This window comes from Saccopteryx bilineata, chromosome 6, assembly GCF_036850765.1.
Source record: "Saccopteryx bilineata isolate mSacBil1 chromosome 6, mSacBil1_pri_phased_curated, whole genome shotgun sequence".
In the NCBI taxonomy this organism is placed as follows: domain Eukaryota; kingdom Metazoa; phylum Chordata; class Mammalia; order Chiroptera; family Emballonuridae; genus Saccopteryx; species Saccopteryx bilineata.
Genome location: NC_089495.1, coordinates 182544308 through 182559871, shown reverse-complemented (window position 1 = coordinate 182559871; position 15564 = coordinate 182544308). Strand labels below are relative to the sequence as shown.

Below are 15564 nucleotides of genomic sequence, written 5' to 3'. Positions count from 1 at the left end.
CAGTACTGCCACCAAACAACTTCGATTTTGATCAGTGTCTTTGGGCTTCAGTGTTTTTTTTTGTTTGTTTGTTTGTTTTTTTAAACAGGGACAGAGAATCAGAGAGAGGGACAGATAGGGACAGACAGGAATGGAGAGAGAGAGATGAGAAGTGTCAATCATGAGTTTTTCGTTGCGACATCTTATTTGTTCATTGACTGCTTTCTCATATGTGCCTTGACCACGGGCCTTCAGCAGACTGAGTGACCCCTTGCTTGAGCCAGCGACCTTGGGTCCAAGCTGGTGAATTTTGTGCTCAAGCCGGATGAGCCCGCGCTCAAGCTGGTGACCTCGGGTCTGGAACCTGGGTCGTCCGCATCCCAATCCGACGCTGTATCCACTGCGCCAACCGCCTGGTCAGGCAGGGCTTCAGTTTCTTAACAGGTGATGTGTCAAGACAATTATCAAAGTCCTCCTTTTCCCTAACAACGTGAACTTGTTTAGTTATTCACTTACTGCTTAAATCCCTTTAAAGAAACATGCGGGTACATGCTCTTTAGTGAGTTGCACTACTGTGTATAGAAATATTGTTTTTATATTCAGAATTTGAACTATTTTAAAATAATTTTTTGAAGAACAGTTTTAGGTTCACAGAAAAATTGCACAAAATGCAAAGAATTCCCATACTCATCTCTCCTCCCCATATCTTGCATTGGTCTGATAAATGTATTGCAGTCAATGGACCAAATTCAGTACATTATTGTTAGCTAAAGTCAGTGGTTTACATTAGAGTTCACTCTATGTATTGTACAGTTCCATGAGTTTTGACAAATGCATAATGTCATATATCCACCATTACAGTATCAGAGAAAATGATTTCAGTATCCTAATGCCCTGTGCTCCACTTATATGGATTATTTTAAAAACCTTTTTTTTTTTTTTTTTTTGTATTTTTCTGAAGCTGGAAACGGGGAGAGACAGTCAGACAGACTCCCGCATGCGCCCGACCGGGATCCACCCGGCACGCCCACCAGGGGCGACGCTCTGCCCACCAGGGGGCGATGCTCTGCCCCTCCGGGGGGTCGCTCTGCCGCAACCAAAGGCCAAGGAGCCTGGGGCAGAGGCAGAGGAGCCATCCTCAGTGCCCGGGCCATCTTTGCTCCAATGGAGCCTTGGCTGCGGGAGGGGAAGAGAGAGACAGAGAGGAAGGAGGAGGTGGGGATGGAGAAGCAAATGGGCGCTTCTCCTATGTGCCCTGGCCAGGAATCAAACCCGGGTCCCCCGCACGCCAGGCCGACGCTCTACCGCTGAGCCAACCAGCCAGGGCCTTAAAAACCATTTTTAAAGATCACTTATATTTCAATTTATTGATACTCAGCGAGGAACTATATCAGTTTAAGTTTAATAAAAATGAATATCTTGCTATGTACAAAATAGAAAAATGTGAAGGGATAATTTGTGAAAAATTATAACATTAACAAACAAAGATAAGCTTCCCAAAAAAATTGCATTTCAACATACTTATCTAAAAACTGCAAATAACCTATCTAATCAATGGTGACCTAGAATTAATCTTGATTCATTGTCTTTTAAGACAGTTACAGAAGTCTTCTGGAAAATTAACATTTCCCATTTTGGCCCCTATGGAGAAAGAAAGGTTGAAACATGTATGTATGTACCCTATTCCACTCCTATGCTTCCCCAGAAAGGTCCACCTTAGATGCCTATGTAAGAATATCCTCGTATCTCTGATAAAAGTGGGTATGACACTGCAGGACTGACTACACAGAAGGAGCTATGATGATGTATTCCTAGTGTCTCACCGGTCAGGTATGTGTTCAGCCAGTGCCGCCCTGTAATAAATCTCAGAACCCTGCAAACAAGTTATCATAGAGTTAATTATCTGTCTTGTTTTCATTCCTATTGTGGGAGCTCCTTGAAAGCAGATACAATACCTTTTTCTTAATTTTATCTCATGAGCATACAGTATACTTGGTTACACAACTATGGTATGCCTTAGAAAGAGATGGTGATCAGAAGAGTAACTGGAGGTTAAACGAGTAACAGGGTTATATCATGGTGTACAATGTTGCAAGACTGTTGACTAGTATATATTATTTTTCACTTTATGTACTAGTTAATGCATTTTTAGGAGCACTATTTCCCCTATAATTTTGACGAAGATTTTCTTAAACTCTTATCTTTTAGAAGACATGAATGGAGAGTATAGAGGCAGAAGTTTTGGACGAGGAAGATTTCAAAGCTGGAAAAGAGGAAGAGGTGGTGGGAGCTTATGGAGAGAAAGAGGACACAGACCTGACCTGCCTAAAGCCATAGGAAAAAGTGCTTCTGGTAGGGGAGTCAGTGATTGTTCAGGTTTTTCTGTTTTTTTTTAAGAAGGAATCTATTCATGCTTGGCATACAAAGCAGTTTAGCTCAGATTTCAGTCTTTTATTGATATTAATTCTTTAAGGTAGTATTTGAATGTTAGGATCCAGAATTCTTACTGAAGCCTGTAATTTAGATACTCTGTTAATATCATATCATGTTTTCATTGTTGGTAGGACAAGGGAATTGGGGAAAAAATATTTGCTCTGTTTCTACTAACCTAGTCTTCTGTTTTGTTTTCAGAACAAACCTCACCGTCTTTGCTACTACAGTCAACATTGGATCAGTTCATACCATATAAAGGCTGGAAGCTTTATCTCTCCGAAGGTAGAATTAATAGTGCAAAAAGTACCATAATCATAGTTACTTAACTTGTCTTTGGATGCTACATCTCATATTACTATAATTTATACTTACTGATATATACCCCCTTCTTTAATATTAGTTCACCAAAACAATTAAACCATGTTTATGTTTCAAGAGCATTATGCTTAGGTTTTATGTCAGTCAGGAGAACAGAAATCACACTAGCTATTTCAAAAGGGTTAATACAGGCAATTGGTTATAAAGATGGAAGACTAAAAGAGCAAAAAGGTAACATTGAGGTGTGCCACAGGAATTTTTAAAACATGCAATATCTGACTATTTAGCCAGGGGTACTAACCTCTTTTCCCTTAGATTAAAAAATAAAAGACAACGCCAACACAACAGCTATCCTGTGTGAATGAGTCAAAACTATACCTATTTTTTTTTTGTCAGATCAGCCAAAAGTATATTGTTTTGGTGTGTGCAGAACTCCAGTAAGTTAGTTTATGTGTGCGTGAGATGACAGGTTGAGAAGCCCTGCACTAGACTGTGCAGTGATTAAGGACAAGGATCTTGCTCCGTACCGGGCACTCAGTCTTCATTTTGTGAATGAAGCAAATGCTTTATGACTGTTTTTGTATTGAGGGTTTTTTTTTCTATTATATAGACAGGTATGTTTCAAACTACTTTATTGTACTGTTTCTGTGTGAGAGACAATTCCAAAATGTTAGCTTTACAGTTTTGGGACCAAGTCAAGTGGTAGGCTGTCTACTCCCTGATCTCAGAAAGGGATTTGACAGGTAACAGTTTAGACTAGTAGAATTTACTTTGTAAAGACTGTCTTCAGCTCTCCCTGTGCCTGTATTATAATTTTTATTTTAAGCTTTATTACATAAGCTATTTGAAGTAATATTCCTATTGGGTGTCAAAATTTTAATACAAAGATTTCCAGATAGTGGTGCTTTTACTTTTTTTATTTTTTTTATTTTTTCAATTACGGTTGACATATAATAATATATAGTGTGTCCGTAAAGTCATGGTGCACTTTTGACCAGTCACAGAAAAGCAACAAAAGATGATAGAAATGTGAAATCTGTACCAAATAAAAGGAAAACTCTCCCAGTTTCTGTAGGAGATGTGGCAGCATGTGTGCATGTGCAGATGATGACATAACTCTGTGTATACAGCGGAGCAGCCCACAGTCATGCCAGTCGAGATGTGGATGGTACAAAGGAAAGTTCAGTGTGTTCTGTGGCTCACTAAATTCGAAACCATGACCAAAGTGCAACGTGAATATTGGCACATTTATAACGAAGTGTCACCACATAGGAATAACATTACTCGCTGGGATAAGCAGTTGAAGGAAACCGGCAGTTTGGTGGAGAAACCCCGTTCTGGTAGGCCATCAGTCAGTGACGAGTCTGTAGAGGCTATACGGGATAGCTACCTAAGGAGCCCTAAAAAATCTGTGCATGAGCCCACATCGAACTGCACTGAATAGGTATGAAACTGGGAGAGGTTTCCTTTTATTTGGTGCAGATTTCACATTTCTATTGTCTTTTGTTGCTTTCCTGTGACCGGTCAAAAGTGCACCATGACTTTATGGACACACTGTATTAGTTTCAGATGTACAGCATGGTGATTTGACATTTATATAACTTATGAAGTGCTCATCCCATACGTCTAATATGGATCTGACATAAATATTTGTGCTTTTAGGAAGCCACTTCTTGTCTGCATTTCAGATTGTGTAAGATTATATATATTTGTTTTAGAATCTTAAGTACATAATCTATACCACTTTTCAAACATTGATTGATTTTAGAGAGACAGAGGAAGGGGTACGGAGAGAGAAAAAAGCATTCATTTGTTGTTTCACTTAGCTGTGCACTCATTAGTCACTTCCTGTATGTGCCCTGACTGAGGATTGAACCTGCAACCTTGGTGTTTTGGGATGATGCTCTAACCAACTGAGCTAACCAGTCAGGGCCTCCATACCATTTCTTATCTAAATGTAATCTGAATGGAAAGCAATTGGGAAAAGTTATCTACTGTGTGTTTAGGGTTTCTTCTGTCTTGTGAAAATTATGCTTGTATGGGTGTGATTATTGGTGCTTATGCCATATTTGTTTGATTAGCTTACAGTGATAACTCTCCTTTTATTGAGAAGATTCAAGCATTTGAAAATTTTTTCACAAGGCATATTGATTTATATGATAAGGTAAGATTCTTTTTTTTTTTTTGTATTTTTCTGAAGTTGGAAACAGGGAGGCAGTCAGACAGACTCCCGCATGCGCCCTATCAGGATCCACCCAGCACGCCCACCAGGGGGCGATGCTCTGCCACAATCAGAGCCATTCTAGCACCTGAGGCAGAGGCCATAGAGCCGTCCTCAGCCCCCAGGCAAACTTTGCTCCAGTGGAGCCTTGGCTGCGAGAGAGGAAGAGAGAGACAGAGAGGAAGGAGAGGGGGAGGGGTGGAGAAGCAGATGGGCGCTTCTGTGTTCCCTGGCCGGGAATCGAACCCGAGACTTCTGCACGCCAGGCCAACGCTCTACCACTGAGCCAACCGGCCAGGGAAATTCTTATATAACAAAAAGCTACTAGTCCAATTTTTTTTGTGTCAGCTAACTGAACACTATTGGTTGATCATAGACACCAGAGCCAGATTGCCTTGGTCCAGCTCCCAGCCCTGCCACTTACCTGCATTGTGGACTTTGTTGAATGACTTACCTTCTCTGTGCCTCCATTTTTTTCATCTATCAGTTGGGGATGATAGTATTATTAATACCCACCACAAGGGTTGTTTAGAGGCACAAGTAATAAATTAATATATTTTAAATATTAGAACCATGCTTGGCCACAAAATATATAGTACTTACTATCACCATGTACACATTACACGCTTTTGCAAAGTGTGTAGTGGAATGCTCAGCTATAATCAGCTCTGTAAAAGCAATCATTGTTTTCATACCATCATATTTTATAGGACGAAATAGAAAGAAAGGGAAGTATTTTGGTGGATTTTAAAGAATTGACAAAAGACGACACAGTAGTTGAATTGATACCAAATATAGCAAATGAATTAAGGGATGCACCTGAGAAAACCTTGGCCTGCATGGGTCTGGCAATACACCAGGTAAATATTTATTTTGTGAGTCTTTTGCCAAGATTTTAAGGGAATTTCACAACTCTCCTTAAAAGACACATAGTTTTTACCAACAAACAATAGCTAGAACTAAAAGGTTGCAGTCCTATCCTGAAAGATACCATTCCATTCTTTATATAACAGTTTACTTTAAATATATTTATACTTCTAATTTATCTGAATTAGTTTCTTTTTATTTAAGATTGGTAATTACCTTGTTTCAAGGAACTGTGTAATCTTATAGGGAAGATGGAGACAGGATATCATAGTGTTACCAATTATGAACTTGAAACGAAAAACCCACCTTGCATTTAGGTTCAAATTAATCATCCTGAGTGTCCCCATATATAAGTTAACAATAATGCACACTGTGCCTAATGAGTTTTTCTTAGGGGCTGATGGCACAACTTATATAAAAGCAGGTTTGAGGCTGGCAAACATGTAAATGCTTCAATGCAAAGTGTTGTAAATCTCAGTTCAGACACAAAATGCTATGTTCAGATAAAGAGATGAGATTCTCAGCTGTTATAGAGGAATGGAAAAGCTCAGAGGAAGATTTTAGAGGTGGTGTGGTATATGATGGGTCTTTAAGGGGTATTTAGGACTGGACATCGAGCAGGAGGGGTAAGGGTTTCTAGACAAAGAAATAGTTCTTTACAAAGGTGTGTACATGCGAGTAACCCGAGACTGGGGGCCTTAGCCGTTGTCTTCAGACTTCTCTTGCTCAGTAGTTCCCCATATCCAAGTCACTACAACCTTTCATTTCTATTTCTAAAATGTCTCTAAGTCCACCTCTTTTCCATTCTTACTGCCTCTGTCTCACGCCTTACTTTTCCTAAACTGTTGCCATACATAATAAAACGTGGTTTGTCCTTGGAAACTGTGCTGACTTTTCTACCAAATCAAATTCAAATCCTTTACATGGTATTGAAGGCCTTCTGTGATCTGGTTCAATTTCTTCTCCCCACAACTCTCCTTCATTCACTGCTATCATCCAGCGAAACTGAGCTCTTTCCACAATTTTCAAATTCCTCTACCTCTTGCATGTCCTATCCATTCAGCATAAAATGCCCCTTTCCTAGCATATCCAAAGTTTTGGGGCCTACCTCAAGTGTTTCTCTGTGAAGCTTTTCAGGCAACCCCTTTTCAAAACTCACATGGTATGTCTCCCTGATATTTATGGTCCTTGTAACAATTATAGTTGGATATGTGCAGCCATTTTCTCCTCAGATTGTCAGCATGTTGCTTTGTACGCAAGTACATTATTTATTTTATTATTAAATGCAGAGGGAGTGGGTATTCTCTCTTAATTAGTGAACATGGCGAAGAAAATATTTTTTCACCATAAACAATCCAGGAGGTAATGGCTTTGGGGACAATCATAAGGACTTTGTAGATTAGGTTTAGGCCTGACCAGTGGTAGCACAGTGGATAGAGCATTGGCCTAGGACACTGATGTCCCAGGTTCAAAACCCCAAGGTTAGTGGCTTGAAGCCAAAGGTCATTTGCTTTAGCAAGGGATCACTGGCTCAGCTGGAACCTCCCTGGTCAGGGCATATGTGAAAAGCAATCAGTGAACAACTGAAGTGCCACAACTATGAGTTGATGCTTCTCATTTCTCTCCTTTCTTGTGTTTCTCTTTTGCTCTCTCTTGCTTAAAAAAAAAAGTACCGTAGGTGTAGTTGGGACACAAGGTAGCAGATAGGGATCCTGGAGTTTTTAAGTCCAGGACAACAAAATCCCAGGTAAGACGTAATTCAATATAAAATAAGTAGTCATAATTAAATATCAGAGTTTTAAAAGGCTATTAGAGTTATGTTGGTGTTCTGAACTGTTTATATTCATAAACATAGTTTCTATAAAAGTTCTGCTTCGAGGTGATATTTTGTTTTCCAACTTTTATGTAAATGTCTGTGCTGTTTAGGTGTTAACCAAGGATCTCGAAAGGCATGCAGCTGAGTTACAGGCCCAAGAAGGCTTGTCTAGAGATGGAGAAACAATGGTCAGTGTGCCACATATCTATGCAAGGTGAGGGATTTGCTGGTATTCAACTATTGTTTAGAGTTGGGCATTGAAGACCGTGTAAAATGAGAACCTCATTTTATAAGGCAAACAAATATATATTAATACAAAGAATATGCATTCCTTGCTGTCTCATTGGTCCTAACATCCAAGTCAACCCACTGATAATTCTTCAAAGATCATGACAGAAATAAACCTTTTCTGCCCAAATAAGTTGATTTCCCAACCTGCGGATTTTTGTGAATGTTCAATTTGAATGTGTACTTATCAAGACCACACTGTTTAAATTTAATAATCCATGTAATCCACTAAGTGGTGTGATTATATTTTAAAATTATTAAACACAGAGAACAAATGGAATTTTTTTCTTTAATTCATCTTTATTGTATTTTAAGATTTTAACTTCTTTTCTTTCTCATTAAAAGAGATGAATAAGGTAATCATCCGAGTTTTTTCTGTTTTTTAAAAACTCAGATTTGAAACATCTGATTTTTGCTTTATTTTAGGTATTTATTGATTTTAGAGAGGAAGGGTAAAAGAGAGAAATATCAATTTGTTGTCCATTTATTCATGCATCCATTTGTCGGTTCTTGTGTGTGCCCCGACTAGGGCTTGAACCTTTAACTTAGAGTACTGATGCAGCTCTGACTGACTGCCCTACCTGCCAGAGTGGTTCTGTTTTTCTTTCTCAGAATTTATAGAAGCCATTTTCTAGTAGGTTTTGAAAAAGGAATTAGAAACTCAAAAAGCTGCTGAATCTCTAGACTTTCCTTTGGCGTTATTATTTCCCTTTTCACTAGAGAACAGCCAGTGGGACAAGAAGAGAAGATTTAACACTTGTTTTTGAGAATGATTTTATTTTTGTGAAATTTCTTACATAGATAGGGATGATATGGTTTGAGAATTCCATAGTTGCTCCTAAGGAACTTGTGAAGAGGCAGACAACCTCACTTTTCTGTGCATTGTAAATTCATGGATAAATATGTTTGTTTTTAGGTTATACAACTACGAGCCCTTGACACAGCTCAAGAATGTCCGAGCAAATTACTATGGCAAATACGTTGCCCTGAGAGGGACGGTTGTTCGCGTCAGTAACATCAAGCCTCTTTGCACCAAGATGGCTTTTCTTTGTGCTGCATGTGGAGAAGTTCAGAGTTTTCCTCTTCCAGATGGAAAGTATAATCTTCCCACAAAGGTGATATGTTCTTTAACTACTTTATTTATCTTGGTAAAGAAGGCAAGTCAGTTTACAAGCTAGTTAGATTTGCTATAACTGTTGTTCTTTTCCAGAGTTTCCTTTACCATCCTTGGACTTTATTAAATGTAACATTTATCACACTTGTACTCAAATTGAAGTTCTTAAGCCTTCCTTTTCTTATAGGAATAGCAGAGTATGTTAGATTTCAGGGACTGGCTCTGAATAATCTGTGATGTTGATAAATTGGTGTCATCAACTGTTTGTTTTGGGCTTAAATTTCAGGCAATGCCTTTAGTTCAGGGGCCAGAAATTAAATCTGTGTTTAAATCAAGGTTTGTATTTTTTTTCTGTAAACTATTTGGTCAGGATATCCCGTGCCCTCTAATATAGCGGATAATATTGCCAATTCAAGTGATAGTGTGGAGGTCCTGTGTGTGTCTGAACCTCAGTGAACTGAACTGACCAGAAAGATGATTGTTTCAAATGATTTCTATGTCAGTCACTCTTGCTACATAGCAAATCACCCTAAAACTTAGTGTCTCAAAATAGCAACAGGCATTTTATTATGTCTCACGGTTTCTGTGGGCCAGGAGGTTGGAAGAACGGCTTGGCTGGGTAGTTCTGGCTCTAGATCTCTCACATAGTTGTAGTCAAGTGGTGTCTGGAGCTGGAACAGCAAGGAGTGGAGGGGCTGGGTGTTGGCCAGGCATCTCGACTCCATATGGCTTTTCTGTGTGGCTGGCTCTGGCTTCCCAACGTGGTATGGTAGCTCAGGACACATAACTGCTGATTGCTTTAAGAGGCAGAAGTCCACCTAACAGGCAGAAATGGCTCTGCCTCTTGAACTAGCCTCCAAAGTCAGGTATCACTTCTCTCATGTTGCTTACAAAGTGAGTCACAAACCTGGCAAGATTCGAAGAAAGGGAAATTAGATGCCATTTCTTGATGGGGGAGTGGCAAGTTTGTAGAAGGGCTTATGCGGGGATATTATTATACCCATATTTGAGAAATACAGTCTGCCACAATCTCTGAATTTGTAAATGCACCTTATAGTACAATCAGCAAACAAGGGACATGTGAAAACTTGAACACAACTTGTGTTGTGGACTGCCTGTGTGTTCTGTTAAGTATTATTCTATACCAATAGTGCCAAAGGAGGCTAGGTGGGAGAGCTGGTGAGTAAAGACCCAGGAAAGGCTTTGAAAAGGGGAAGATCAAGGCAGAGAGTGGACTATATGTGAGGGAGCATTCAAGGATCAGGAGACGTTATGGAAACGAAGGAAGGAATAGTGCTTAGGGTGAGAGGCAGGTGAGGAGCCTTCCCTGTCCACAGCAGAAAGAGGAAGAGCAGTGATCAAGGGGGACCAGCTGAAAAGGTACCTCAAAAGCTTGTGATACAGAATCAGTGCAGGAGGAAATAGAAAATCATTGCAGCTCTTACTGCGTTTTCCGTTCTGAGAACAACTCTTAAAACAATATGAAAAAAAGCATTTTAACTTGAGATGGGATTGTATTTTATCCAAATCTGAATATGCATTAATGTTGTTGCAGTGCCCTGAGCCCACATGTCGAGGGAAGTCATTTACTGCTCTCCCTAGCTCTCCTCTCACAGTGACGATGGACTGGCAGTCGATCAAGTAAGCAGTCACCATATTTAATAAGGCAGGTTTTCTGCTGTCAAGAGAAACTGTAATTCTCCTATGTTATGCTGTGAATCTTACTTGTATGTAGTGATAAAGTGTATAATAGAAGGTTTGATTAGGAGTTTGTGTTGAAATGATAATTGGCTTTATTCAAAATTTGTTTTCTGTCAGATTCCAGAAAGGATTAGATATGCAAATATTATGTCTTTTTACTGAGAAATAGTTCATGTTATTACTCATTTATGTGACTCATTGAACTGGATATAAGCCATAAGCAAAGCTGTATAATTTATTCCATAATGAGCTATGATCAAAATAATATTTCTTTGAAAGTTTAAAATAAAGGATTTCTTAGAAATGGGCATATCTCTGAGGTATTTTGCTATAGTTCTTTTTGTTCTTTTTTTTCCAACTGTTTCTTAAGTCAGATTGTGTGTGTGTGTGTGTTTAAGCCAACAATTTATTCTATTTTTCTGGTTATAATTCCTTAACTTCATCCTAAATATAAAATAATGGGTAGTTTTGAAGTTAGAACACCCTTCAGGAAACCTGGCCAAAACAGGACATGGCCTTAAAAAACTAGAATGTAGGGGAAAAGCGAGTTAGATTGCTGCCAACCTCTGTCCTAGCTCTACCCCGCTGCTTTCTGTAAAACCAAGACCAACATGTGTGATGACTGTTCAGTGTGCCGAGATATTTACAAAGACTACTTTATAGAAGAGGATGTGGTCCAGACCCCTGCGCGCTGTCACGTCCCTGATCAGCGGGGAGCCTGGCTTCCCATCCCCGTCTGCAGGGCCTTCACCCCAAGGGGCATGGTGAGGGCTGCAGAGGCCCCGAAAGGGCCACAATAGGGTACACAGCAGACTCAGGGTAATTTGATTATTTGAACAAAATCTCTGTTTTCAGGTAAAAATAATAGAAAGAAAATGGGCTTAAATATTTTAATTGGATTTTTCCCACTTTTATTTTTATTTTTCAATTACAATTGACATACAATATTATGAGTTTCAGGTGTCAATGTAGTAATTAGATATTTATATAACTTACAAAGTGCTTACCCCAGTAAGTCTGATACCCCACCTGACACCAAAATTTTAATTGAATTTGAACAGTGATCTTCTAACATTAGGAAGTCACACCTAGGGGCATAAAACATTGGCTCCCACTTTTCTGTAACTTTTCCTGTGTGTGTTCTGGACATCATTTTGTTTTGTCCATTGATACTTTTCCCATTTGCTGTTTCCTAAAACTTCAGTGTCTCATGTTTGTTGGTGACACCTCTGCATACCCTGAACTTTCTTTTTGCTCTTTAGTGACTAGAACTTTGGTGAACGTTTTGAAGGGAGGATGACATGCACGTGCTCATTCTGCTATCTCATCCTTAACTGCAAATTGCTGCAGCTATTTTACTTTTTTTTGTTTTATTTTTTTAGTGAATGGGGGAGAGAAAAAGAGGGAGAGACAGACAGACAGAGAGGAAGAGAGATAAGAAACATCAACTTGTAGTTGTGTCAACTTTAGTTGTTCATTGATTGCTTTCTCATGTGTGCCTTGACCAGGGAGCTCCAGCAGAGTGTGTGACCCCTTGCCCAAGCCAGCGACCTTGGGCTCAAGCTGGTGACCTTGGGTTTTCAAACCTGGGACCTCAGCATCCCCAGGCTGACGCTCTATCCAATGCGCCACTGCCTGGTCAGGCAAAAACTGACTTTTTAAAAACTGGCCCTTTATCTAGCTTAGCACTATGTGTGGACCCCTAAATAGTTACTATGTAGAAGAAATAACCCAAAGTCACTCGAAATTGTTTACCATTTTAGAATCCAGGAGCTGATTCAGTCTGATGATCAGCGAGAAGCAGGTCGGATTCCACGAACCATAGAATGTGAGCTTGTTCATGACCTTGTGGACAGCTGTGTGCCGGGGGATACAGTGACTATCACTGGAGTTGTCAAAGTCTCAAATGCTGAAGAAGGTGTAGTAAAACTCTTTCTCATTTGGCTTGTCCTCAGTAGCTTGTCAGCATTTGTACTTTTTTAAGCTCCTTCTGAATTTCCATCAATTTATGGAGTTCCTTGTTTCTTATGTAGGTGAGACTTTCCCTCTGCAATGAGGGTTTATTGAAGCTCGGTATGCCTTTCTTGTAAATTCTCCTTGAACCTTTGTAGGTAAAACAAAAATACCAATTTTGACATTTCATACTTTAAAATTTACAGGTTCTCGAAATAAGAATGACAAGTGTATGTTCCTTTTGTACATTGAAGCAAATTCTGTTAGCAATAGCAAAGGACAGAAACCAAAGGCCTCCGAAGATGGGTGTAGTAAGCACGGAACATTGCTGGAGTTCTCACTTAGAGACTTTTATGCCATCCAAGAGATTCAAGCTGAAGAAAACCTATTCAAACTCATTGTCAAGTATGTATGACATTATCTGAAATTTTACTGTGTATGTGCATGTTGGCATATTCCTAGCTATAAGTAACAAAAACTAGTAAAATGGTTGCTAACTAAAATTCACTAGCTAAATCCAGCTAACTAACTGATCATTTTTGTTTGACTCATGAGCTAAGAATGATTGTTATATTTTTTAATGGCTGAAAAAGACTCAAAAAGAGGCTATCTCACGACACACAAAATTATGTGAAATTCACATTTCGCTGCCCATAAATGAACATTTATTGCAACACAGCCACAATCATTTGGAAGGGTTCAGAGTTGAGAGGGGGGACAAAGGGTTCGCAAATGCTTACCGTCTGGTCCTCTGTAGGAAGTTTGCTGATCTCTGAACACTGAGGCAAGTTTACTGACAGTAAGTTCCTCAGCAGAAGGCTGATGGGACAGTGCATCCCAAAGTTATCTCAGTTAGTTTTAGGTAAGGTTTTTTTTGTTTGTTTGTTTTGTTTTTTACTTTTCAAAACTAAGAAAGGCATTCACATAGAAGTCACTTACATTTGGTAAGTATCTCTTGTTATTGCTGTGCAATAGAGAAGCAGCACTTTAGTATTTAGTAGTTAAAGGCTCTCTTTTTATAGAGAAACCTAAATTAGAATTCTGCTTCAGCCACTTCTTTCCATTGTGATCTGGGGCATGTTACCTGATTTCCTCCTTCATTTCTATCTTCAAAGGGACATAATAATACTTGTCTCACAAAGTCGGCCTGAAGATTAAATGAGATTTTATGTTACTTAACATAATTAGTAAGGCTGTTGTTTTGATAATTTTATGACAGTATTCTTTGTATAATTTTAAATAGGGGAAAATGAGACTGAGTAACACACATACCTAAGGGAAAAAGAACCTAGGTTTTGAATGCATTGTATTAGGGAATTGATCTAGGCCAGTGGTAGTCAACCTGGTCCCTACCGCCCACTAGTGGGCATTCCAGCTTTCATGGTGGGCGGTAGCGGAGCAACCAAAGTATAAATAAAAAGATAGATTTAACTATAGTAAGTTGTTTTATAAAGATTTATTCTGCCAAAACAGCAAAAATCCGACATAAAGTACTTGGTAAGTAATTATTATTATATGCTTTAACTTGCTGTAACTCTGCTTTATAAATTTTAAAAGTAAAGTTACTTCCCTACTTTATAAATCACCATTACTGTGGAACCGGTGGGCGGTTAGAAAATTTTACTACTAACAGAAATACAAAAGTGGGCTGTAAGTATAAAAAGGTTGACTACCCCTGATCTAGGCTTTGGGCTCTAGGAGAATGACACTTTCTCTGCCTTTAATATGTTAATTTCCCAATTAAGAAAAAAGTATAGAGTTCCTCAGGGCTCCTTTGTTCTTAAACTTGCAGAGATGTCCTCTGAATAGATCACCATCAAGTGCCCTGAGGTAGGGTGGAGCCAGGGTGAGGTGTGATCTGGAGGGAGGAGTGGTGGGGAGTGGCAGGTCTGTAACAGGTCTGAGGAGTGACCTGGTTGAGGATCAAAACACCTCTTTGGTTCTTCTCATCAGTTATAAATAAAAATGAACGTACATAGTGGTCCTTCTGCAATACTTCTGAAGATATGTTTGTATGAAAAGGGTTTTCTTCCCATGGTTTGCTTTTACCTTTTACTTCTAAGTTTGTGATTTCAATATCAAAACAAGATTATTTTTATTTGTTAATTTTCCTGTGGTTGGCAAACTAGGCAGAGAATACTTGTTTTTGAATATAAATATAAAGTTTTATTAGAGCATAGCCCCACCCATTTATTCATTCATTTACATATTGTTGGTGGTTGCTTTCAGACAAGTAGTTGTGACCAAGATAGAGCTAAAAATACTTTCTGGCCCCTTTAGAAAAAGTTTGTTGAATGTCTATATTAACAAATAGAAGACGATGAAAGGAGTATGGAAAAGACAGTGGAAGGTTATGTTTTAGTTTGGGTTCCTTTAGCAGCAATATGATTTGGGGAACATAGTTTATTTGGGAGGTGACCCCAAATATAGCAGTAGGGGAATGGGGAGAGAGACAGAGAAAGGACGGCAGTCAGTGTATGGTACCGTAATGAACCGACCCCTACTAGCATCCAGGCCTACTCCTCCTGAGGCCTCTGGGACACGAGACTGTAGAACTCAGGATTTTTCCATTTAAGGGCCTGGGTTTGTGGCTGCTCCTGGGAATACTAGATAACCTGGCACTTCTAGCCTGCCCAGCCTGTCTGTTGCCATAGAAAGTCCTTCAATAGACAGGTGCAGGTGCATGGTAGGAGGCCAGCCATGATTGTTCAGGAGGATGCTGGACAGTGAGTGCCAAAGGGACATGGCTGGATACCTATGTCTGTGTTACATATTGTATATTAAAAGGGCTAATGATTCAGTTTACTCTCTATATCTCTTTTACCCTGTCTACTTTCTTTGGCCCTTGTTTGTATAATAGACATATGTAAATCT

The 15564-nt window shown here is 39.2% G+C and overlaps 1 protein-coding gene across 8 annotated transcripts in view; it reads left to right on the top strand.

Moving 5' to 3' along the window:
* MCM8 (minichromosome maintenance 8 homologous recombination repair factor) overlaps window positions 1-15564 on the top strand; it is a 32756-nt gene that overhangs the window by 468 nt on the left and 16724 nt on the right. For 2 of the 8 annotated variants that reach the window (XM_066234704.1, XM_066234697.1), the window contains exons 2-10: window positions 2188-2331; window positions 2611-2694; window positions 4812-4894; window positions 5662-5811; window positions 7745-7848; window positions 8839-9037; window positions 10592-10677; window positions 12501-12655; window positions 12897-13095. In XM_066234704.1, coding sequence (XP_066090801.1) covers window positions 2193-2331; window positions 2611-2694; window positions 4812-4894; window positions 5662-5811; window positions 7745-7848; window positions 8839-9037; window positions 10592-10677; window positions 12501-12655; window positions 12897-13095 — 1199 coding nt within the window. In that variant the 5' untranslated portion in view covers window positions 2188-2192. Of the gene's footprint in view, window positions 1-234; window positions 424-1573; window positions 1647-1684; window positions 1810-2187; window positions 2332-2610; window positions 2695-4811; window positions 4895-5661; window positions 5812-7744; window positions 7849-8838; window positions 9038-10591; window positions 10678-12500; window positions 12656-12896; window positions 13096-15564 lie in introns of all 8 variants that reach the window. The other 6 variants (XM_066234699.1, XM_066234700.1, XM_066234698.1 and 3 more) reach the window with 6 other exon arrangements.